The sequence below is a fragment of the Octodon degus genome, unplaced genomic scaffold, assembly GCF_000260255.1.
Source record: "Octodon degus isolate 3935 unplaced genomic scaffold, OctDeg1.0 scaffold00044, whole genome shotgun sequence".
In the NCBI taxonomy this organism is placed as follows: domain Eukaryota; kingdom Metazoa; phylum Chordata; class Mammalia; order Rodentia; family Octodontidae; genus Octodon; species Octodon degus.
This window is the reverse complement of record NW_004524620.1, coordinates 15,079,675-15,106,397: the sequence shown is the minus strand read 5'-3', so window position 1 is coordinate 15,106,397 and position 26,723 is coordinate 15,079,675. Positions and strand designations below refer to the sequence as shown.

Genomic DNA, 26,723 nt, shown 5'->3' with positions numbered 1-26,723 from the left:
CGGCGGGCTGCAGCCCAGGTAGGACGCCCCGCGCGGCCCGGCGGCCGGCTGCGACTCGATGCCCCGCAGCCCGGAAGCCGTTTTCTCCCCGCGGGGACGCGCCCCGCCGGCCTCCCCTGCCCGCGCCTTCCCTGCACTTGGCAGGCCCTGCGTCGCGGGCGACTTTTAGATCTTCCCGCGGTGGAAACAGCCACCCCATGTGGCTCCAGGCCCGGGAGCCCGCGGCAGAGAAGCAGGGTGGAGGAGTGTGCGTGTCTGAGGGACAGGCCAGGTGCTTCGCGCAGGCTGGAGGAGGATTTCCGCCTTCTCCCCTTTAGTATTCATCCGGTCCGAGCGTATAAAATCATCTGGCTCCAGGACAGAGCCTGCTTCCAGCTAATCTAGCTAGTGTCTCCGGGGTGCCACACGACCCACTGGGGGAAACGAGTCTGCTCTGGCAGCCGGGCCGCTCCTGGTGGGCTTTCGGGGGGCTCTGGGGCAGGGCACTCCCTCAAGCGTGCATCTGTCGCCTCGCTGAGTCACTCCCCAGCAGCCCACAGCACATTTTAAAACTTGGCTTAACTTCCTTTTTTTCCCTTTTTGTCTTGAGTAAACTATTTCTACATGTGTGCTGAAGGAAACTATCTCTGCCTTTGCAGAATGTTACGGGCAGGGGTAACGTACTGCCTCCGATTGCACAGTGCATCCGAAAATCAAGTGTGTCCAGTACTGACTTATCCGGCAGTTGAGACTGAGGATCATGATCTCTTCCCAAAAGTATAAACCAGTCTCTCAAGTTCTTCACCTAGCTGACCGAGCTCTTGGAGTGCATGTAAAATCATCTCGCTACAGGCCACTGTCTGCCTCCAGTTTATTTCGTGTGTTTCCCCGAGGTCCACATGACCCCCTACGAGGAAAAGGAAACGTGTGCGACCCCGCAGGCGGCTCCTTATGAACTCTCAGGGGACGCACGTCAACTCTCAGGGGCTATTGGCATCCATCCCCCCCAAATAGTTGATGCTGTCTTTGCAGTTATTGCTTTTACCCTTGATAAGCAGCAAGAATAGAATTTTATGGAGCTGAAAGTGGATTTTCAAAAAGAACAGTATTTTGTCTTAATCAAATACATCCACTTGAGCAGATACTTTTTACAGTATGATGGGTCCCTTCCATTTCAAATGTGTTGAGGGGAGGTGTTGACCCGAGGAGACTCATTGGGAGATTTCTTTTGCTCATGTTGACTAGTACAGGAAAGGACATGTGGATCGGGATGAACCGCTAATTATAAAAGTAGCGATTAATGACATTTTCCTGGTTTTTATAGGTATTGGAAGAATGTTTATCTTTTCATCTATTATTTAATCCAGTTCTGTGGCCACTCTTGGATATTTACGAACATGACAGTCAGATTCTTTTCATTTGGAAAAGGTAAAACTTCAAAATGGTATTTTATTTTTGACTTTTACTCTTTGTTTTCACCTATATATTATTGCGTTTATTAATTTAACTTTTTTCTGTAAAGCTCACCTAACATTCTTTTCTCTAAAACTTGTATTTTTCAGTTACCATACTTCTTGCTCACTGAAAAACCAAAATCTTTTTCAAGAGAAAAGGTGGGATAAGGGAAAGGAATTTGACTTATGCCCAAGCTGGCAGGTTTCCCTGAACTTGAAGGCATACCATTGGGGTAGTGCCATTTCACCATTCCTTTTCGGTTCGGCATTAAATCCTAGCAAATGTGGTATGTTTTGAGGAAGTCTGTAAACTCCAATGTAACATTTTGTGCAGAGTAATCAGGAATTAGTCAAGTTCTTTCAGTATTTTTTATTCCTGAGGCTGAGGATAACTAGAGACTACAAGTAAGTGAACAACAAATGGTGCTCTCTCCCAACACTGTCTGGCCCATTTCTGAGGTGTCAGTGACACACTTGGCAGATGGCTGACCCTCTACATGGTAGTGAGAAGGACTGAGCTCATCAGCTTCTCCAATTTCCTAAAAAGTAAAATGCTGTTTTAAAGAAGCATTCCAACTTTTTAAATAATGAATCACTAAATGACTGTCCGAATCAGTCTTTTCATGTTCTATCCCCGCATGAGTAAGTGTCATCACAGTTTACAACTGTTGAGTGAGTTGAAAATGTGAGCAACTGCTGGGTTCAGCTAAAAACGAAACATGTAGACTATATCTGGAAAAAGTCATGCTGTGCTCATCAATTTAGACTTGTGTATCTTAAGGAAGTTAATCTACTTCGGAGGTATGACAAACTATTTTGTTTTACTTAACATTTACACATAAATTATTATTTTTAATCTTTTGTTTATTTGGTACAGGATCTTGCTACACAGCTCAGATTCATAGTGATCCTCCTGCCTCAGCCTCCCCAGTGCTGAGATTAGAGGAATGCAATATCATGCCCAGTTTCAGTGGCCAACACGGACTGGGGCTGTCACAGCATGCAGTACTGGGGATTGAACTCGGGTCCTTGTACTTGCCAGGCAGGTGCTTAGACTGCTGAGTTATCTTTCCAGCCTTACATAAATTATTTTAAAAACTATTAATAATTATTAGTGCATATTAATTATGCAAAATAATGGGTTTCATTATGATGTTGCTATTCATGCATAAAACATGCTTTGATTGTATCTACCCTCCCTAAAACTCTCTCATAGCCTCATCTTCCTGTCCTGGGCCCCTTCTCCTTCTTTAGTAGTCTCTGTTCTACTTATGTGTCACATTTTTCCTGAAAATTCTACTTACATGAGAAAACATGTAGTACATGCTACAGGTCAAGTCATGCCTTCGTTCATAACCTCAAAGATATTACAACCTAATGCTGGATTTTAAACTATAAACATTAAGACTTTTCAAGCAGAGGGAAACAGGCAATGTGAAAATTTTCTTTATATTTTTAGGAGAAAAACTTCACCATTTCTGTCTTAGAAATTAGCTAGGGCCAGGGAGATAGCTCTGCGGCATAAGTACCTGCCTGACAAGCTCAAGGTCCTGAGTTAAAATAAAAATAAATGTTAGCTTAAGCTGTTTGAAGTACGTTGTCAGTCATGGCATGCGTCCCAAGCCGACAACTCTGAGACTGCCTCATCTTCCCAGTGGGAAATGTTGCTTTATTTATTTTTTTCCCATAATTTTATTGATAAACAAATAGCAATGAGACAGTTTCAAATTAAATTGGTAGGACAGTTTCAATAATTCACACATTGCATACATTCTTCCTAGTGGTTAATTGCTGTACAAGATGCAGACATGATATCCTATTTACAAACACCACTAGAACAAATCCCTCTATTCATTAAGAGAATGTAACTATATATCTATCCTAATCATTTTGAATACACAGATACAAAATGGACATTCATCTGTATCCCCTTTTTTTGTTCAGTTCTGTTATTTGAATATTGTAGGTGTGTAAACTCAGTAATATATTCTAAAAGAGTCCAGTAGCCCGTAATAGTATTGGGTCTTCCACTTCACTGGCAATATCAGAAATTGTTGACCTGAGTCCCCTACAGCTCAACATAACACCATGGCTTTACTTCTTATACTTCGTTTTTATACTTTTCTGCTGGATGGTTAAGACCAAGGTAAAGCAGGACCTATGCAATAAGAGTTGTAGCTTTTGGGTCTGATAAGGTCAATGAAATCCCCTCAGGATTTATCCTGAGATCCTGTACCTCAGATTGTAGAACCTTCATCAGTGTTGAAATGTTGCTTTAGTCAGTAGTGGTTTTTGTTTTTGTGGTGCTAGGGGACTGGACCTCATGCATGCTAGGAAAGTGCTCTACCCCTGAGCTACACTGTCAGTCTATTTCTTAGTTACCCTGCTGCTCTAATTATGGAAATAGTAATTATTCAAGAGACAGAACTGATACATATGAAAGGGAGAGTGAGAACAACTACGGAGGGGTTCAGCAAAATGCATGAGTCAATGTATGACTTAAATAGTTCCACAGCACTCTACAACCCTGAACTTGGGACAGTCCACCTTCTTCCTTCACAGCGCTGCAGAACAGATAGACCTCTATTCCAGCAGCTGCAGGCAGTCAGTAAAAGTGGGCTGGCTGCCTGTGCTCCAGGAATCACCTGTGAGGAGTTGTCAATGATACTGTCCACCTTAGGTTGCTGCTGAGGAGAGAAAGTCTCTGGGTTTGACCAATTGTTATATACAATAATTGTTAGGCAGTGAAGACTGCAACATTGCCCCTAAAAGCTTCTAATCATGGTGATGTTTTATTTTAAAAATTAAAGCAACACATTTCACCTACTTAGAGGAACATTTGTTTCCCTTCTGTTGCAGCTCCAAGGGTAGTACTTCACCTGGGCTCTCTGCAGTGCAAACTCCTATAAGTTTCGATCAAGGCCCAAGTTCACTGTTGAACAAGAAACCTGGAGGCATTAGCCAAATATGCACAGGAACCAAGTGCTCGATCACTTGGTATTTGATATCATGGCCCAGTTGATGTCGTTTCCATAAGGCTTCTCTGTCATCTCTGGAAAAGCTGAGCAGAGCTGCTTCTTGAACTACCTGTTTGCACTTCAGGTGGCTCAGGTTCATACTGGTCACTTTTATGTGGAGATTGCTTTATAACCTCAAATACTCCAGCTTTGACTTTTGGGAAGGGGGCAGTGAAAGGATACTATAGTATGAAGTGCTTTCTTTGTATTCCATTCTTCATCATTTTGTAATTATAAAAATTTTCACATGTATAACCTCAATTTTACTGGTCTACTTTTTGCTTACTATTATATGTGTTTTTAATCCACCAAACACAGATTCAATGATAGATACTTTTTATGCTATTGGGCTTGTCATGCGACTCTGCCAATTCATTTCTCTCTTGGAGTTGCTGCACATATATGTTGGTATCGGATCAAATCATCTTTTTCCGAGATTTTTGCAGGTAGGTTTTAATCATTTTATTATTACTAATGTTACTATTTAGGATCTTTAATTTTTAACTGTTCTATTTATAGACTCTCTTGGTTCTTGTTACATGGAAGAATGACCTTATTCCCAAATGCTGCCCAGTGAGAACAGCTAGGATCGTTTGATGCTGTGATGCTTCTGACCTGTGTACTGCAGTTATGTTATCCTCTGAGGCTATTTCTTGGCTGCTTCTATCCTGGATATGGCACTGACAATGAAAAGCCAGAGAACTGAAGCCATTCAGAGTTAATTTGATGCCCTTGTCCTCCAGGAACTGCTCCAGGATTATGCAACTCATAACCACTGGGCTCTTGCCTTGAAGAAATCCAGTATACCATACATGGTAGAGTTGACGATTAAAACACAAACAATCCAAAAGTTTCCTTTATTGCTGTTCAAAAAATAGCACATTCCCTAGCCATGTTTAGTCATTCCGTGAGTTCTGACTGCATACAAATGGAAAGGGAAGAATCATTATCTAGCAGACCATCCAGACTTGACAGTCATAAGCCCAGACCCGAACTGCAGCTTTTCCTTTCTGGTTGTATAAATTTAAACAAAGCATTCAGTCATCTGAACCTTATTTTCCCATGTGATGTGAGAATAATATGTATGTTATAGGGTAGTTGAGAAACCCGGGAGGAGAGCTGCTGGTACCTAGTTAGCGCGCACCATGTACTACCACCCCTCTGGCCGCTATTTCCTTTACTCCCTCTAGCTCTAGACGGAGGTGTTCCTTTTAAAGGCAGGCTTAAAAAACTTGGAAATTTACTTGCAAAGCCTCAATGTAGGAAATCATTGCTGAATTACGGAAATACACACAAAATATTTTCTACAAGCAAGAGAAAATAGTTAAAATACCATGAAAGCTTAAAAAATATAGATAGCAGTATAATTCCAAGGGGAATTAGAAAAAGCATTATTAAAGAAAAGAAATTAAGGAACTTAGCATTATTAATATTAAAATATTTGTAGGGTATTTTAAAATTTACTTATTAAATAAAAGTAGAGGACAAGCCCCGCCCCCAGGGCGCACTGAGACAGCGATTAAGACTGGGTGTGGTGGCGCACACCTGTAATCCCAGCGCTTAGGAGTCTGAAAGCAGGAGGGTCACTATGAGTCTGATCTATGTAGTGAGGCCCTGTTACTAAATACACAAAAAAATAAAAAAAGAAGCAGAATAGCATCAACTGGGACAAAAGTGTCTTAAATATATAAATATCAAGTGTAAAATAAGACTCTGAGCAATAGTGTATAACAGTAATGCTATAATATAGTTAATGTAACATCGTAGTAGTCTAACCAAGATGTAAAAGGAAGCTCCTACAACAGATTTCCTCACAGAATAAAAATACAGAACTGTCCCAGAAGTTGCATATAATTAGGAAATAAGATTTATTGATATTTATGATTTACTGACCATCTGCTGTACTCTGAAAAAAATGAAAGTGCATATAACACTAGTATCCCTAATTTTCAAGAACAGTTAACCCTGGTTAAATGAAACCTGTATTCTGTCACATACAATTATTTCACTTGGAATATGGTCAAATTTATCTAAAATCTGTCAGGATTCTTTTACTATACTTTTAAAGACTTTTTACTTTTATTTAAGATTAATTGGCTAATGCTATTTCATGGTAAAATCACATTTTCAAGTTTATATTGACACTCTTTTGTGTATTTAGGACAGGGTCTACAGAGTCACTATGCAGATCAGACTCAGTGATTCTCCTGTTTTCAGCCTTCCAAGTGCTGGGATTACAGGCTTGCACCACCATGCCCAGGGGTGGGGCCAGCACAGCTGTTTGGGGGATTGAACCCTGGCTGCTGCTCTCTGCCTAAGCAGGCGCTATAGTCCGCTGAGCTATCTGGCTGGCCCTATATTGACACTTTTTATTGAGCCTGCAAAATCTTACTTGGAGTGCAATTGATTTTTAGTCTTTATTCCTTGGGAAGGTTAATAAGTCAAGAATCACATCTGAAGAGCAGTTGTCATTTTTATTGTGGTTATTAGGGTTTTTTTTGTGGTTTTGCTTCCTCTTTTTAATCTCTTTTATATGAGCACTTACTGCTATTCTTTTTTAAATGCACTTACCATTTTTTTTTTTTTTTTTTTTTGTGGAACCAGGGATTGAACTCAGGCCCTTGCGCTTGCCAGGGAAGTGCTTATTCCACTGAGCCATCTCCCCGGCCCTGCACTTACCATTTTCATGGTTCTTAGAATGGAAGTGGTGTTGAAAAGGATTCAAAAAATACATATGTCCAAAGTTTCATTTTCTGTCCCCTTCGTTTTTTAGAATTTTACAGGCAATTACAATTCCCTCATTATGAGATGACTCTGAGCCCTCTGCTTTAAAATAACAAAACAAAACTCTCAGGTTGTGTAACCATTGTTGGGTTTCCTGTTTCCACATTTTCAAGTGAAGAAACTATAGCTAGTGCAGCTGAGTTACTCCCATGGTAATCACAGCTGACTACACATACAGCAACTTGCCAGATGTCTGCTGGCCAACAGCTTCAAGGAGCACAAAACCATGCCCGCACAAGTGTGGTGTTTTCCTCATACCTTCAAGACACAACCGAGTTGCCATTTTGGGAACTGGCTTTCCAAAATACCAAGATAAATAATTCCAGCTAGCAGTAGGAATGGATTAGCTAGTTTTAATATCACATGTATCAAGTGGTATGTAAATAGGGGTAAGTTTGTGTCCTGTGCTTTTTTAATTGTTTAATAGTCCCATCTGTTTTGACACCAACGGAAAAAGCCATAAATTTTTAAAATTACAATTGCTAAAGCAAAAAGCCCACTGACTATGAGACAGTGATCATTTAACTCAGGTATATATTTTAATTTGCATATACTAGAGGAGTGGTGGCAAGCCTGTTAGAGCTTTCAGGGACACAGCCTGTTGCAGCATGCATTGTAGCTTTGCCACTTCTGCACTGGGGGACAGGGCACACCATAAGACTAAGAGTTACAGACTTCTGTGTTTGAAAAAAAATGCTACATGCCAATTAAAGTTATGGGGAATACAGTAAACTTTTGAAATTTTAAATTTTTAAGTGAAAAGTGACCAGAAGGTCTCAAAGAATCATTCATATTCAGAATGTTAGATGGATATACTATGAAGAAATCCTCAGAGTAATAGTTTTTTTTCTGTTTTTCAGAAGTGCTTTAAATGCAGACTTAAAATATATCTGTAATTAAACTTTAGTTCTATGTTCTTCACTCTGTATCACTGCTTTACATGGCTTACTTAATTTTACATGTTCACAAAACTATAAATTTAAACAGTAGGAATTATTACTCTTAAATTAACTGCTCAAACTTTTTTTTGTGTGTGTGGTACTTGGGCTTGAACTCAGGGCCTTGTGCATGCTGAGAAAGCACTCCACCACTGAGCTGTAGCCCAGGCCTCGTTATAGTTTTATATTTTTTGATATCCTCCTACTTCTGATAAGGGCAAATGGGAATCCACCAAAAGTCACTCCAAAGATTCAGTCACAAACTCTAAAAGAGAACAAATTTGAAGGAATTTTCAAAGGGTGTCTTACACCCTTTTAAGAAAATTCAATTTCCATTTAACTATGAAGAAAATGCTTATTTGCATTGCTAGACACTAAATAATGCTCTGAACGTCCCAAAAAATCATACAGATTTTTCTGGTTTTGCTTTGATAAGTCTTTATTGTTAGAGAAAAAAATTGCTGAAGATGGTATTGAATAGTAAAGTTCCTCAAATTTTGAAGCTTCTTGAAATGAATTACACATACAGCTCACTCTTTGCCTTTAACTCATGGAGCTTACAGGTTAATTTTACAAATGTTAAAATTGAGTTTGACTTTTATTATCTGGTAGTCCTTATTATCTGTTCAAAATAGTCTTCCTGTAAATATAAATATAATAGTATATTATATATTTTCTTACTATCTTACATTTGATTAAGGCTGTGTGCCAAGAGCCACCTATACAAATAAAGGTATATATTAGAATGGACAGTTCTCTCTATTGTAAATATATATTACAATGTTATTTAAATGCTTTTGTCTTGTAGAGAAGAATAGCTGGTGGTTTTGCATATGTAAAGATGTATCTCAGAAGTTATCAAACTAAGTCTTTGAATTAAAACTATTTAGAGCCAGCCAGATAGCTCAGCGGGCTAAAGTGCCTGCTTAAGCGAGTGCAGCAGCAGGGTTGGATGCCCAGCGTGCCGTGCCGGCCCCGCTCCAGGGTGTGCTGAGACGGTGACTGAGGCTGGGCGTGGTGGTGCGCACCTGTAATCCCAGCTCTTGGGGGGCTGAAAACAGGAGAGTCACTAGGAGTCCAGTCTATGCAGTGAGACCCTGTAGACCCTGTATGAAAATACAGAAAAAATAAAAAAATTAAAAAACATATTATTTGTAAGATTCTAGAAAGTCTCCCTAAAGTTGAAGTATCATTTTACTTTTTCAATATCCTATAGAAGCTGCCTTCCATTTATAAATTAATCTTAAGTTTAGGACTCCCAAATAGAACATAAAAATGCAAAATATTCTTTTATAGTTACTTTTTTTTTTTTTTTTTTCAGAACCGGGGAATGAACTCAGACCCTTGTGCTTGCCAGGGAAGCGCTTATTGTACTGAGCCATTTCCCCGGCTCCCAGGTTACCATAGTTTCAAGTGTACCACTGTATTTAGTTTGGCCAAAGTTACGGGATTTTTACTATGCCATTTATTCTCCTTATGACTTGCAACCTTAGGAGCATCTTCATTAGTGTGGTCATATTTTTAAAAATGATAAAGTGATTAGTTTTCCCAAGTGTAAAGCTCTAAATAACTAATCTAGTTATAATATCAATAAAATTAACATTTAAAATATCCTTTCCTCAAAATTCTTTTGGTGTTGGAGGCTGTTGTTGGAAAGTCTAATTTTTCAGAAGCTCTTTTAAAGAATAGACTGTCGCCTGCCTACATAGTAGGTTTTGGAGTAGACCATAAGGCAATAAAGGTGGAAAAGTTGTGTTTTAGACAGGGGATTAAAAACAACATCAACTGGATTTTGATACTGAGCTGTAGAAAAATCACTTTCACTTAGTAAAATGTACATCTTTTGTGAAAGGCAGATGAATCACAACAGTGTCTAATTCTTAGGGTCTTTGTGGAGAATAAATGAAATGTAGGTAGAACTTGGGAAGAAGTAGACAATAAATACTTCTATCCACTTAAGAGAATCTCCTAAATTGTCTCATTTTATTTTTTGTCTTTTTTGGTCTCATTTTATTGACATTCACTGTGGACACTAAGTTAAATAATTATCAGATAGTTTATTAATTAGTCTGACAATATATGTTTTTTTTTTTTTGTTTTGCTTTGTTTTTTTGGTTTTTTGTTTTTTGTTTTTTTTTGTTTTTTTTGGCAGAACCAGGGATTGAACTCAGGCCCTTGCACTTGCCAGGCAAGCACTTATTCTACTGAGTCATCTCCCTGGCCCCGTGACATTGTATATGAAGGGGAGGTTTCACACATCCATGTGTATGTCCATGTGTTGAGATTTGGGGGATTATAAATTGCTGATTTGTATGCAACTGAAAATCCTTCACTAATGTCCACAGACCCTGGTTATGTCTTTCAATACATTGAGTTTTATTGTGTAGCTGTAGTGTCCCTTTTGGGCAATTTTCCCTTTTGTCCTTCTCAACTAAAGAGCTGTGTGACATGATGGGTACCTCACACTCTGGAGGCCAAGAGACTTAGGGTACTGTGTATTTCCCGGTCTGCCACTTATTTAGGCATAGAACTGAAGTTCTGTGCTTCTCTAAATCTTTATTTATAAAAAGATGCAGAATATTTTATTTGGAGGGGATTCTACCTATTATTAGTAACAGCTAAGGTTTTTCAGTAAGGAGCGTAATTAGAAATGTATGCATGTGCATGTGTTCATGTGTATCTCTTTGAGATTTTTAGCAACCCCCCATGCTTTCCTAATTACCAGGCATTGATAAAATGTGGGATCAGACAGTAACTAAGTGCTGCTTGGCTGCCTAGAGCTTGCATTTTTAAAGGCTTTTAGGTGTCATGACAGTGAAGTTGCTCATTCAAGAATTATACTTGCAGTTCTGTAGAATTCATTACATAAATTATTAAATTAAATCAATAAACTAGGGTATTACATTAAAAGGCTGAGCAAAGAAAAACTGCAATGCAGATGGCTTCTATCAGTTGACTAAGGTTTGAATCACACCAAGTTCCCCTTAGCTAGGCAAGGGTCTTCTTGACTCACCTCTGTGGTTATAAACATGCTGATAAAGCTTGTACACGTGAGCTGCTGATCATGCGGCCCTCTGTTGGCAAATCTTGGGTTTTCCTAAACAAACAGCCTATGATTTTGACATAGATAGTCCTAGTGTTTTTATTCCTTAATCAGCTTTTAAAATAAAGACAGCTACTAAAAAATATAAAGCAATACTTTTATATTTTCCTTTAATCTCAAATATATTTTCTTTTGTCCATTGAGAGCAAAGTAAAATGTCCTATAAAACATGCAAAAATGTAGAATGTACAGGGCATTAATATAACATGAGATTTATATTTACAGTGGGGGAGACAGGACTCTATTTTCTTGAGCCTAGTAATTGGAGGTGCACCACAAATGTGTGAATTCTCAGTGATTTGTAAATGCTTACTGACTTAGAATATGTAATATACATTCTAAGAATATTACATTTTTTTTTTCTACTAGATTGAGATATTACATCCCCAACAAAAAAATAACCTACAATGGCTTCTCTATTTCATGAAATCTAAATTTCTCAGCCTGTCATTCAAAACCCTTCACAGCTCACCCCAATACGCTTTCCATTCATCTCTTTTCTTCCTTTCTCTGCCTGCCCACCTCCCAAGTTTTCCTGCATTGTCAGACATCTCCCTCTGCTTCTGCCACACCCTTTACCAAGGACAGCCTTTCTCACACCCCAACTACAAACTCCTGTTTTTCAGGATCCAACTAACACAATGCCTTCTTTGCCCAGGCAGCAAGTCCAGCGCATACCTCAAGTCCCATATGTACACATCCTGTGCTACAATTACTTTCTGCCAAGCCACCCTCTGGAGTAAGGAACACGTTTTCATTGTAGAATCTAGTATAGTGAAAACTGAATAAAAGTTTGCCAAAGTTAAGAGGAACATATGTGCATGAAGAAAGGAAATACCCTAATTCAGATAAAGTATGTTTTCATTCATTATATGTACTTTGGAAGGTACAAAAAAACAGAAAGGAAGTAAAATTTATCCAGAACCCAGCTCCCTCAGAGACAGTCATTGGTAATTAATAATTTAGTATACGTATTTCCAGCTAAAGCATACTTTTAAAAGAAGCTCTGGTTTTAAAATTTAGAAAATTACTTATATGGCCTAACAGATGATCCTAATTCTTGACTTTGCTGTTTCCTTGTTAGCTCACAGAGAGAATGATCATCCTCTTTGTGGTGATTACCAGTCAAGAGGAAATCCAAGAAAAATATGTGGTGTGTGTTTTATTCATCTTTTGGAATCTACTGGATATAGTTAGGTAAGAAAGCAAACTAATTTCTTAAAAGGAAGCCAAACTGTTTTCTACACTGAAACCAGTAATAGCACCTTATATTTGGTTACTTTGAGACAGAAAAACAACTTCTTTTCAGATTATTTTTTCTTGATATGGAAATGTTTCTTAGTGCTTTCCAGGATGGGCATGCCAAAGATAATGAAAACCTATCATGGCATTACAGGAGCAAATGAGTGCCTTCAGGCTTTCAGCACAAGGCTCGGCATAACACCAACGTGAAGTAAGCTGCACAGTGTGCTGTGGAAAGGCACTTCTTAAGGTGGCTCTAATGCATACTGCTTTAATAAGCAAAGCAGGATTTTTATTATGTCACTGTTAGAACTTACTCCTTTATTTCAGTAACTTCAAGAATATTTAGATAGAGGACCACCCCATCTCTGTGGAACAAATATGCATCTATTTTTGTACTGAATTTCCGTGGGTCTAAAAAACTGACTCTGTGAAATCCCATGAATTCTGGCTCTAGTCTTTAGTTTCCTCCTAATTCTAAGTCTCTGCAATGAGAGGTCCTCTCTTCAAGCAGGGAAACGGTCACCTTGCTTGTAACTCTCTTGGTAGTGTCGTAATTTGTACTTCAGCTCCCACAAATGACTTCTGTCACTCCCACATGAAATTGCTGTATATGAATAGGTCAGAAAAAAGCCCAAGATTTTGCCAGGCGTGGTGGTGCGCACCTGTAATCTCAGTACTTGCGAGGTTGAGGCAAGAGGATTAGCCATGAGCTCGAGGCCAGCCTGGGTGACATACGTGAGCTAAAGGCCAGCCTGGACTATAGAGCGAGACCCTGTCTCAAAAAACACCCAACCTCCGCAACCCAAGATTTTTAGCAGAGGTTCTATAACATGCATTACATTAGTAACACCTGGAGTAAAATCTGTCTAAATAAGGGTGGAGTGCTAACAGCAATAGAATAAAATATTTTGCTGGATTAAAATGACTGTGATTCTTTGGATATATCACTTAGTAGATTATTTCTCACTTTTTAGGTAGTTTTGTAGACTAATAGCAAACTTAATGGACTTTTTTGCCTGTGACTTACTATTAATGTGATTTTGGAGATTCACTGGGGACCACCTTCTAATATGTTGGAATATGGGTATGCTAAATTCTTTCAGTTCTGAGTCAGTCTCAGACAGTTCTCAACAGACCCCAAAGGGAAAAAAACAACTTCTGCGTCAAAACTGGTAGCAAGCTATCATAGGATGACTTTTAGATATAGAGGTAAAATATCTCAAGATGAAACCTGTGCATTACTTGCTACATGTTCCAGGCAAAACACTGTCATTTATTCTAACAACCATATTGAGATATAAGTCACATACCATAAAATTTACCTTTTTAAAAGATAAAATTGTGGGCTTTAGTATATTCAAAGAGATTTGCAGGGCTGGCCAGATGGCTCAGCAGACTAAAGAGCCCGGCGTGGGGTGCCGGCCCCATCCCTGGGCACAGGATTGAGACTGGGCATGGTGGTGCGTGCCTGTAATCCCAACACTTGGGAGGCTGCAAACAGGAGAATCATTGAGCCCAATCTACGTAGTGAGACCCTGCAGACCCTGTACCAAATACATTCAAAAAAGGAGATGTGCAACCATCACCACTATCTAATGAGAACAATTTTATTACCCCAAAAAGAAATTCCACCCCCTTCAGCACTCACTTCCCACGCACTGCTGTGAGTGCCCATGTACAAGACATGTTTTCATTTCCCTTACACTAGGGAAAAACTCCTGGGCCTCTGTTTTGAAATTTTATTTTTAAACTCTATAAAATAGGTGCTGAATTATCTTCCTAATCTATCCTAGGACAATTCTTTAATGAATAATGATTTGGCTTTTGAAGATATTTGTGAAAAATCAACTGCTAATATTATAGTTGTGAGACTGATGCTGTCCTCTTATGACCAGGAACAACAGGAAGATGTACATTCGTTCCACTTCTACTCAACATTGTATTGGAAGCTCTAGCTGTGACAATCAGCAACAAAACAGAACACTGTAAGAGGCAAATAGATTGGAAAGGAGTAAAACTATCTTTATTGGAAGATGATACGCCAAGTACCTAAAAAACATAGGGACATGCAAGTTTATAGAATAAATGATCAATACAAAACCAGTTCTATCTTAAAATAGAATTAAAAAATTTCTCTTTATAATAACATCAAAGAGAATAAAGTAGTACTTAGAAACAAATTTAACAAATGTGAAGAAGTAATACAAGGAAAAGTACTCCCAAAGTGGTGTGGAGCATCAATGCAGTTCCTACTACAGTTCCAGCTGGTAGCTCTGCAGAAGCTAAGGACTGATCTTCAGTTCATTTGTACACACGTGGAAGCAGGCATGGCCAAAGCAGTCTCGGAAGAGAGTGTAGTTGGAGGACTCATACTTCCCAATTTTAAAACTGACTATGAAGTATCACTAACGAGTGTGGTGCTAGCATATAGAACAACATGGACTAAAACTGACGGTCTCGAGATAAGCGCTCACAGCTTTGGTCAATTAAATTTTGACAGAGGTGCACTCAGTGGGGAAAGAATATTCTTAATGAGTGACATGAGATCAACTCGATGTCCACATACAATAAAGTCGGATCCTTAACACATGTATGAGGTGGACAGACCTGAGAAGTGCACGATGTGGCATAGCTGGGACTACCACAGTAATTCTTACACAAAAAATTTGATATGACACCAAAAACACAAGCAGCAAAAGAAAAAATATGTACATTGGACTTCATTCAAAATGGGTCTTTGTGCTCGCTTCGGCAGCATATATACAAAATGGGTCTTAAACACGAGAAGATCCCTGTCTACTCTTCAGTTTCTAGTAAGAGAAAAAAGATTGTGAGATGCTACGTTTCATTCAGAATAGTAAAAACTAACAAGCGTGATAACATGCAGTGTTGGTAAGCGCTTAGCCCACTAGTATATGTATACACACATAAATATGCAGACACAAAAATATTACTAAAAGGATGCATAGGAACCTGGAATTGGTCATTTTCTCTAAGCAGACGCTAGGTCCAGAAATTGAAAAGTTGAGTTTTTCTCTAGTCATGTTTTCAAGGTTCTTTTTGGGTTGTTTTCTTGCCATGTATATTTATGCTGATTCGAGTGGTTCTTAAAGTGTGGTCCCTGGATTGACGTCAACTTCACTTGGAACTTGTTAGTAATGCAAATCCTCATGTTCTACCTCAGACATACGTGATTGGGAAGTGTGTGTGTGGGTGCAGCCAGCAACTTGTGCTCTGAGGAGTCAGCCATGGGAGCCATTCTGATGGGCCCACACACTGGTGCCTAAGAGTGTCTGGCCTGTTCTGTTCAAACAGATACCAAGATGTGCACAGTTCTGTCCACCATGTCACACTGGTCAGCGTAAAGCTGTGTACTTCATCCAGAACCAGCCCTCAGAGCCAGCTCTTATGACTGGTCATATAAACTGGGACAATTACAGATATGGAGTTTAGAAATCAGATTTTAATAGTTATTCCTGAAATATTGACAAATACATTTGTCTTTAAAAAAACTGCTTGCTACATAAGACAGGGTTAGCTTTTTCATAAATGGAAGACATTAATCAAAGAAACTTGTAACTGTAACTTGTAACTGTAATGTTTTGTGTGTCTTTTTGAGATAGGGCTTTGCTAATATGCAGTTAGGTTGGCCTCTAACTCGCAGTGATCTGTGTGCCTCAGCCTCCCAAGTGCTGGGATTACAAGCATGTGCCACCACATCTGGCTATAATGTAATTTCTTGTGAGGGGGTACTAGTTACATTTTTGTTATAGTCAACCTTATAATTACCTATGATCCATACTATGAGATAAGTCTTTCCCACCAACATTTTTTAGACCTCTTTTGCTTAAAGGAAAAAAAGTGTATAGTCTGCACATGTCCAGTTTTACCCCTGTACTAAATTATGTAACTAGGTATTTTCTTTTGTTGCCTCCCAGGCATCAGCAGCAAACGGTGCTCACAAGCTCCTTCTTTCCTTTCAGGTACACAGACAGCATGCTCGCTGTCACGGGAACATCCTACGCCAGCCTGACATGGCTCAGCCAAACTCTGTGGATGCCCATCTATCCCCTGTGTGTTCTTGCTGAGGGTAAGAAAAGAGCTCGACTGCTGACTGACCAAGACATGGAGTGGCAATAGTTCACTGGTTTTGATTATTAAAATTGCTATTACTACTCAATGCATCTCTCCTGGCATATTTCCCTTGCTGCAAAAACCAAAGCCTTCAGAGGCAGAGTTGGAGGGAGCAGCTCCTCTGTATAGCAGACAAAACACTGGGTGAGAAACGACACCTGAGTTCAAGCCCTTAACTTTAGTGTCTGTTTGCATTTAGGGTAACTCATTTAACCTGAGCCTCTTACCTGCCAAAAAGGGTTAAGCTTTTAGAAATTCTATGAACTTTTTACTTTTAACGCATAGAATTTCGGTTTAGTTTGGCCCGACTCTCCTTTCCACTTACCACCTGCTTTGAATCTGTCGCTTTCTGAGAAGAATATTCCTTGACCTGTCAGGGTAATTTCCATTGGTGCAGCATCACGAATTTGTCTTCTGTGGGGCCTCTCTTCATTGTACCTGGATATCCATGATGCTCTGACTAGTGCACATTTTCCTGATTATATTTTTAGGACATATGAAAGTGCAGGGGTTGTGTGCGTTTCTTTGCTTCCTTCCTCCCTCTTATGCATTAGTACACATACTCACCTAAATGGATCAGATAATTAAAATCATCAGTTTCAAAGAGCTTGAGGATATACCGAATATAAATTTCTGTACTGGATTTGACAGATTGGTAGGGAGCTTTCTGAAAGTCATGATTAAAGTTTTTGAAAACTGAAGGTATAAAATAATAAAGAAGCAGGGTAAGGTAACTAAAGGAAAACATAAAAATGCCTTTTCTGTCTATTTTTGAGCGAAGAAATTTAGCTTAGTTGTAATAAATAATGTTAGAATTTAATTTTTTTTCAAAAAGAATCTTCGGAAGAGATTGTTAAGAGAATTCAGTGGATAATCTCAAAAACCCATAAAAGCTGACTACCTGTCAGTTTAGGAGGAATTAAGATGTATTATGCACATGTACCAGTTCCCCACAAGGAATGTAGACACTGTGCACCGAACACATGTATGAACAGAATGAAATGCCTTCTCATTGAGACATGAAGTGTATTCCTTTGTTACAGGAAAATACTACAAAAGACATAAGAGAACAGCGGAATATTGGTCAAAGGATATAAAGTTTAAAATAGGAAAAATACATTTTTAAGATTTCACAGGAGGATGGCTGCTGTTAGTAAATGTGTATTTCAAAATAAGCATAAACTTCAAATGTCCCACTGCCCAAAATCACTTAAGTGATAGGTATGTTAGCTGGACTTCACCATTCTGCGCTTGTTTCCATGTTGTGTATTTGGTACAGGGTCTCACTGCACAGCCCGGACTCCTAGTGAGTCTCCTGCCTCCAGGCTCCCCTGCGCTGGGGTCACAGGCATGCGCCACACGCCCAGCACTCGGTGGCTGCTCGGTGCACCCAGGGCTGGGGCTGGTGCAGCATGGTGCTCGGGATCAAACCTGGCCCCTGTGCTTGTATCATTCTGCACTTTAAACATTCATCAGCACATACATTGAGCCCCATAAATGTAGTTATGATTTGTCATTAAAATTAATAAAAGTTTAGAATTAGCACATAAAGAGATATGGTACTAATCCCTTCTTAAAAACAAGGAATTAATGAATGCACAGGAAACCTTTCCATTCTTGTGAATTCTAAGCTGCCCTTTTCTAGGAAAGCCATGTTCTTACATGGTTGCCATACAATCCATATTCTTTTATTAGATTTATAAACTTATAAAAAGTCTAGAAACATATCAACATTTAATAATTCATTCAGTATTATAAAATATGTATGTTCATAATTTTATCTTTATATTTTTATATATTTCAAATGCACTGGAATATAAGATGCAGTTAAGAAAACTGCTTTAATATGTCATTTTCCCATCTGATAAAGAACATATAAATAACAATTATATGATGAAATGCTAGAGGCTTAATGTTAATCTTAGATGGCAGATTCGTGTCACTTGCAGATCCTGTATTATTGCTGCTTGTGCCTGAGCTCTTTTCTTTCATATCTCTTTTTAAAAACGTTTTACTTCGAAATAATTTTAGTTTCATAAGAAACTGCAAAATGGTAGAGAATTGCCCTGTGCTCTTCACCTAACTTACCCTAACTATAATACCTGACATAAGCACAGTACACCATCATCTCATCCCATGGACTGTGAAAATCTGTACACAGGTTGCAATTTCATGGAACTTCCATCTCTATCTGATAGCAGCTTCCTCCTTCAAAATACGTTGATCAGCATTTCTGACAGACTTTCTCAGCATGTTCCTTATGTACTCCTGAGGCTTATGGAGGAAGATGAAATTCTGAGGTCAGTTATGTTGATAAAATGTTGGGTGAGCCAGATATGGTGGAACAAGCTTGCAACACCAGGACTCTGGGAGCCTGAGGCGGAAGATCACAAATTCAAGTCCTGCCTGAGACCATGACTCAGAAAACGAAAAGGTCTGGAAATGTGCGCAGCGTGAAGGCCTTTGTTCAATCCCCAGCACTGCTCCTCAAAAAAAAAAAAAAAAAAAAAAAAAAAAAGGCAATAATGGTTTTTTATTGTAGAATTGCTACTTCATTATTCAGTGTATATTGTACCACTCCAAAGTGAAAATATATGCAACATTTTCCAAATTCATTTGCTTATCACTGCTATTTGTAGCAAGGGTGACAGATGTATTCTGAATAACTTTTAAGAAATATTACGGATGTCCAGATAACTCAGAGGATTAAAGCGCCTGCTTAGGCAGATGTAGGGACTGGACTTTGATCCCTGGCACCACATGCCATGCCAACCCTGCCCCAGGGGCTCACTGAGACAGCAACTGAGGCTGGGTGTGGTGATGCGTGCCTATAATCCCATTGCTTGGGAGACTGAAAACAGAAGGATCACTGTAAGTCTGATCTGTGTAGTGAGACCCTTACTAAATACATTTAAAAAAATTGTTTCATTTTTTCTTTTTTTATTATTAATTTTATTGAGAAAGAAGTAGCAATGAGTTTCAAAACAGGTTTGTGGGACTGCTGCAATAATTAGTACATTGCATATTGTTGTCTTAATACATTTTTTAAAAAAAGAAATATAGTCTTTCCATGAAAGCATAACAAAATATACAATGTAAAAATTTGGTAAGCCAGTCTTGCTGTACAAGCTTTGCCAACTTAATCATACTTCTATTTCTATATCAAACTGCAACTTTAGCTAGACTTCAGCAATCTCAAAAAAGTGTCATTGTCAAAATCAAAATGTACTTCAACTTTGGAGATGTATATACACATCCTCATAATAAGGAAACTTTATTTTTTCTTTAAACAGCACTTGCTGTCTATCAATCACTGCCTTATTTTGAATCATCTGGCACTTATTCCACCAAGCTGCCCTTTGATTTGGCCATCTACTTCCCATATGTGCTGAAGCTATATCTCCTGATGCTCTTTATAGGTAAGGGGCTATTTTATTTTTGCATTCTTCCTGTTCTTTCTGGTTTATGGGGCAATCTACAAATAAACAAGTTGTTTAAACATGGGAGAAAGCAAAGAGGAAGCCTAACACACTGAACTAGATTGCCCAGTTAAAGCATTTAGAAGTTATAATGCTGGTGGGCTGGTGAGATAGCTCAGCAGACTGAGCACCTGCTTAGGCAAGCACAGGGACTGGGGTTCGATCCCCAGCATCACATGCTGTGCTGGCCCTGCCCCCTGGCATGCTGAGCTGGCCACTGATGGAGTCCAGGTATGGTGACACATACCTATAATCCCAGTGCTGGAGATGCTGAAAACAGGAAAATCACTAGGAGCCCAAGCTGTATAGTGAGACCCTGTACCAAATATGTAGAAGAAGAAGAAGAAGAAGAGGAAGAGGAAGCAGAAGTTGTTGTTGAAGTTGTTGTTACAATGTTTTGGGCAAGGCATCACAAAACCAACTGTGTCATGCTTCACTGCACAAACAACAACAGCTTTACTTTTAGAAAATACAACTGCATTATGCTTGAATGTAGAAGTTTTGACTGTAAGCACACATAGCTACAAACAAATTAATGACAAAATGAGCAGGATTGGATATTTCTAATTTTCCCATTTATATCTATTTACTGTTTGGCTTTATATGTTAGTTCTTCCTAGTAAGCAAATGGAAGTAGGGGCTAAAGACTCTAGAAAAATTAAGGGAATAAAAATTTACAGTTGGGTGGGATTGCAAGAAGGCTCAACAGAGGCATCTAGCACTTACCAGCTCCTCAACAATGAAAACCCAAAGCAACAGGTGAATGTCTGCATTGTGAGGTGAGTGGTTATGGAAAACACGAGACAGTAGGAGAGACACTAGAAACTCTTACCATTCAGACTTGGAACTACAGCCAAGTAAGGGTATGAAACGTCCTCGGGCCTGCCGATCTGACTTTACAACAGGGAGGGAGAGTCTACCTGCTGAAAAGTAACAGGGAGCATTCCAGAAGACTCATCAGTGGTCACACTGGCAACCTGGCAGCCAGAAAGTTTCACCCCACTCACAGGCTTACAGCTTAATACCCTCAAATCTGCACAGTAGCCCTTTTTTGAAAAAGATTTCAGATAATCCCTTGCAAAACAAAAACAAAAAAAACTTCAGGGTGCCATAGCCAGGAGAGATTGTGGTAAGAGACATGTTGCTGAAATCTGGACAGCTGCAGGCATTAGAAACACTTGCTTATTCAATCACTCGGGCTCTGCACTGCACTGGCCAGGAGAGTGGCTAAGACCACTGCACACCCTGCAGGTAGGAGGCAGGTGAACCAAAGGAACATGGAGCACAGCACAGCCCTCAAGGACCAGGAGGCTGGGATGCTTCCCTGTAAGTCTGGGATGAAGGCAGTCACCCATGTGGTTCCTGCCACACCTCCCACTCTACTGTGCCCAGTGCTAACAGGACTGGGGATGAACTCCTGGTCCTATTCCTGTCCTGCAAGAAAGAACATCTGAGCCCGAAGACAGGTCTTTTGACATATTCCATTTAAACTGAAAAAAGAAATGAAGAGAATGCTAAAGAGCTTTGAGATTATTAAATAAATAATAATCATCTGTATCACTGAAACATGTAAGTCCCTGATTTATAACAGGTTCCATTCAGGGAGAACACTTGTAAATCACATATGTTCGTAAGGGCTGGGGAGGGCTCAGTAGAAAAAGTGCTTGCCTGGCAAGCGCAAGGGCCTGAGTTCAATCCCTGGTTCCGCAAAAATAAATACGTAAATAAAAAATAAAAATAAAAATTGTATATATATATATGCGAAACAAAGTCTCACACACCTTTGGCCCAATACACAATGCACAGTCCTTTGTGCCTCCCGGCGTCCCTCCAGATGCCCATGCCCAGACATCCTGGGCCCTGACTGAGCGGTGCACTGCCGTACATTACTGCACTGCACAGTCAGCATGCAGGAGACATGCAAAGCTCCTGCAGGGGTCAACAGTGGTGGTTGTACTGCATATTGTTGTCTTCAGATTAGTTGCTCAGATTACCAGATACAAGCCGCAAAGTTTGTCAAAAAACTATTACAAATTAAAAAGGAAAGAGAAAAGCATTAAAATATCCTTTCAATATATCAGCAGAAATCAGCAGTACAATTATCCAAGCTATCTTGTGTATATACATATATATTTCTTTTTTCCTTTCCCTCATTTCAGGTGTTTCTTCCCTTTTAACAGTTTCTTTTCCTTCCGAAGTTATCTATTGTACCTTTTGGATTTTATTTACTCTTTCAGGTTCTTCATACTAGGGAGACAATATGATGTTTACACATGTGGGTATCATTTATTTCACTTATCAATATGGTCTGTAGTATCCATTTACCTATAACAGCATCAAGTTTATCTTTTTTACAGCTCAGTAATATTCCATTGTACATCTTTTTTTATCCATTCCTCAGTTGATGGGCATTTAGGCTGTTTCCAAGATTTAGCTATGACAAATTGTGCTGCTGCACATGGGTGCATGTATTTCACTGTGGTATGATATTTTAAGTTCTTCCGGAAAAGTACCCTGGAGAGGAATAGATGGTTGAATGGGACTTCTAATCCTAGTTTTTTGAGGACTCTCCTGTACCAGTCTACATTCTCAACAGTGGTGAAGGGTTCCTTTTCCCCCATAAAAAGAATTAAGACTGTTAAAGTCATATCAACTAAACTGATTTACAGATTCAATGCAACACCTATCAAAATTCCATTGACATGCTTTACAGAACTAGAAAAACCAATCCTAAAGTTCATATGAAAGCAAAAAGACACAAGATAACCAAAACAGTATGGCATCAGCATAAAAAAGACATGGAGATGAATAGGACAGCGTACAGAAACCAGAAATGAACCTATGAATCTGCAGCCAACTGATTTTTGACAGTGCCAAAAAAAGATATATTGGAAAAGGATGACACAGGGACGGCCTTGCCAATACATGGTGCTAGTCAAACTGGAAACCCACACCGAAGACTGAAACCTGACTTCTGTTCTCACCTTCCACAGAAATACAGAAATGAACTCAAATGCATAAAAATATAAGTTCTGGGGTGTTTTTTTGTTTTTGTTTTTGTTTTTTTGTTTGGCTGGCTCAGGCTGCCCTAAGTGCAGATCTGGAAAACATAAGTTCCGAAACTGCTACTTAACCTGGGAAAAACAATCCACATACAGTACTGGTGCGGGCACTGACTTTCAAAAGCATAAAACAGAAAAGCAAAACTTGAAAAATGGGATTAGGGTTATATATGCAGTGTATTATTTGTTGAAACTGTACTTTCGATTTGATTTGAAACTGTCTCATTGCTATATGTTTATCAATAAAACTTTGAAAAGAAAAAAAAATTTAAAAAATGGGATTAAACTGAAAAGTTGCATAGCAAAAGAAACTGCAAAAAATCTGCAGAATGAGAGAATGTATTTTCCAGCCATTCATCTAAGAATATCCAAAATATATATATAGAATTTTAAAAATCTGCTTAAAATAGGTAATCCAATTAAAATTAGGCACATGTGCTGAAGAGATCCAAATGGCCGATAAACAGCTGAACAAATGCTCAATAGCACTACCTATCTGGGAACCGCAAAGCAAGACTACAATAAGATACTGTCATACCTGTTAGGATGGCCATTATAGAAAAGCCAGTAACAACAGAAAAGTAAACTCTTATCACTATTGGTGGGAATATAAATTTGCATAGCCACTACTGGGAATAGTGTGGAAATATCTGAGAACAGAACTGCCATATATTCCCACAACTCCACGCCTATACTCCTAAGGGAAATGAAGTAAGCACGCGAGAGGTATACCTGCATGCCGATCTTTAGTGCGGCACTCCTCCCAGTAGGTAAGATACGGAATCGGCCTAGGTGTCTACCAACAGATGAATGGGTGCAGAAAACACAGTGTACATGTGCCCAACAGATTATTATTCAGTAATCAAGAAAAATGAAATCTTGTCACTTGCAGAAGAATGGAAGTGGGGGGCACCATGCTAGGTGAAGTAAGCCAGGCTCAGAAAACTACCATGTATCTCTCATATGTGCAAAGCGACAGTGGATGTGAAAGTAGAACAATGATTCCTAGGGTTTCAGAAGAATCACAGTGGGGTAGGACGGAGCCAGTGAGGGTGGGTGATAGAATCAGGGTACACATGGAGATGACATACTGAACCCTAGTCATATGTGCAATTAATAAGCGAAGATTTTTTTAAAAAGAGTAACACATATACAGAGAACCTTAAAGAGTAAAATTGCTATTTTTTTTTTTTTTTAAATTCAGGAAATTTCCCCAGCTCTAACCTTCACGAATACTCAACATACTTGTCTCTAGAAGGTTATGAGTTAATAGATATAAGAACAACATATATAGAGCAGTGACTAATGTAACATTATAGAGGCAGTGAGAAGAGCTACCCTGAAAAGACAGGACAGTTTGATTTATTTCTCTTTCTGAAAAAAAAAAAAAATCTGGATACATTAAGCATTCCTTATTCAAACTAGCCTTGTATCTTGTCCCTGGAATTCAGGCAGCGCTTTGTTATAAAACCACAGCTCTATCCAAAGACATAGCTAATCAGCTTTTCTAATTTTGCTATTTTTTTTCTCCACCTTAGGTATGTACTTTACCTACAGTCATCTTTACTCAGAAAGAAGGGATGTCCTCGGAGTCTTTTCCATTAAAAAGAAGAAAATGTGAAACACAGAATTCCAATATGGTACAAGAAAAGATGGGATTCAGTGGCAGCAGACAAAGTGACAAGTATTCTTGTGGAAAAATACTCATTGAGTAAAAGCCATGACATTAAATAATTACCAAATTCTAGGTGACAATAGTTTTTTTTCAGGATATACTCTGTACACCTTACTTCATCAAAGTTTTAGATTTTATACAAGTTACATTTATATTGTGTGAAGTCTGGTTATTTTACTGTGTGAAGGTTGATGAGGAATAAGTTCAGTTAAGTTGAGAAAATTTTATTCCCTGAACTACATGTATTCTTCGTCACTTCAGAAACAGCAGATCTACAAGAAGGAAGCACTATACAATAAGGCTCCGCAGGTGTCTGGTATGACACACTTTGTAGAGAAATGTAATTGTCCATGGAGCTAACAAGGGTTTTGCCTAATAGCACAATTACCTTGAAAAGCTCTACCTCCAATTATTATTCTGGGGTGAGGGCAGAGCACATGAATTTTTTTTTGTAAAACAGATTTGTTCTCTAACATTCTTCACCAAATTCATGTCCTTATCACATGCAAAATACACTAATTTTATCCCAATAGACTATTCATTCCTGTATCAACTCAAGTTTCATCATGATATCATCTAAGTCAGGTAGATAAAGCTAGGCATAGTGGTATACACCTGTAATCCCAACACTCAGAATGCTGAAGCAGGAGAGTATGAGGCCAGCTTGGGCTACATAGCTCCTGGCAGCTTGAATTACATCATGAGACCCTGTCTCAAAAAATAAAACACAGGGCCAGTGAGAAAGCTTGGCAGACTAAGCTCCTGCTTAGGCAAGTGCCGGGACTGGGGTTTGATCCCTGGCACCACATGCTGTGCCAACCCCACCCATGGGCACAATGAACCAGCCAGTAAGACTGGGAGTGGTGGCACACACCTGTAATCCCAGTACTGGAGAAAATAAAAACAGGATGATCAATAAGAGTCTGAGCTGCATAGTAAGACCCTGTACCAAATACAATAAGAACAAAAATAAACAAACAAGAAAAACCCCATAAAGTCAGGTAGCTGACATTCAAAGTAGAATTAATCATTAGGCAAAATTATTTTCTGCTATACATCTGTGAAGCCAAGTAAGTTATGTGCTTCCAAAAGGTAGTATGGTAGTAGGACAGGCAAAAGATAGAGATGACCATTTCAAAAGGTAGGCAGAGTGACAGGTCATCTAAGAGGCTTTGTCTCTGGCTTTCCTCCATTTTTTCTTTCCCTCAACAAAATCACCCTCATCAATCCCTAAAAGACAATATTAACTTCTTCCATCATGCATCTTAACACTCTTCCACCTTCTGCCTATTACTTCATTTCAAAGCTGCTTCTACATTTCTACCAATATAGCACCCTACTTCTTGATAGCAACTGCTTTCTTAGTTTTGGCTACTGTAACAAAATCCTATGAAAACTATGCTTAGATAACAGAAATAGGTACCTTACAATTCTGGAGGCTGGGAAGTTCAATGTCAAGGTGTTGTCCTTTTCAGCTCTTGGTAGGGCTCCAAGATAAGAACTGATTTCTTTGTGGTTTGGAGATGGATGTCCTCTTGCTGTATCCCCACATGGTGGAGAAAGAAATCTCTCCCGGGCCTTCTCTCCTAAGGCCACTATTCCTGTTCATGAAGGCTCCACCCCACACCTACTTATTTCTCCCAAGCCCCACCTCAAATACAATTGTGCCAAGAGAAGTAAACTTTCAGCAGTTAACTTCAAACAGATGTTATTAATAACCTTTTCATTGCCATGTACCCATCACATTACAAATAAAACACAAAGTTGTCTGAGGCATTTGCATGGATCTCAACATCTGTTTCAAATGTACACTGTCCAAATCAAGAGTCAGAGTGTTCAGAGATTTCAGAGAC

The 26,723-nt window shown here is 39.0% G+C and overlaps 1 protein-coding gene across 3 annotated transcripts in view; it reads left to right on the top strand.

Moving 5' to 3' along the window:
• Positions 1-25,226, top strand: part of Hacd4 (3-hydroxyacyl-CoA dehydratase 4) — a 25,922-nt gene extending 696 nt beyond the window's left edge. For 2 of the 3 annotated variants that reach the window (XM_023715863.1, XM_023715862.1), the window contains exons 2-7: positions 1,304-1,407; positions 4,769-4,896; positions 12,360-12,472; positions 16,504-16,610; positions 19,948-20,073; positions 24,734-25,226. In XM_023715863.1, coding sequence (XP_023571631.1) covers positions 1,377-1,407; positions 4,769-4,896; positions 12,360-12,472; positions 16,504-16,610; positions 19,948-20,073; positions 24,734-24,816 — 588 coding nt within the window. In that variant the 5' untranslated portion in view covers positions 1,304-1,376 and the 3' untranslated portion in view covers positions 24,817-25,226. Of the gene's footprint in view, positions 1-6; positions 19-1,303; positions 1,408-4,768; positions 4,897-12,359; positions 12,473-16,503; positions 16,611-19,947; positions 20,074-24,733 lie in introns of those variants that run through there. The other variant, XM_012514868.2, reaches the window with a different exon arrangement.
• The last annotated feature ends 1,497 nt before the right edge of the window (positions 25,227-26,723 follow it).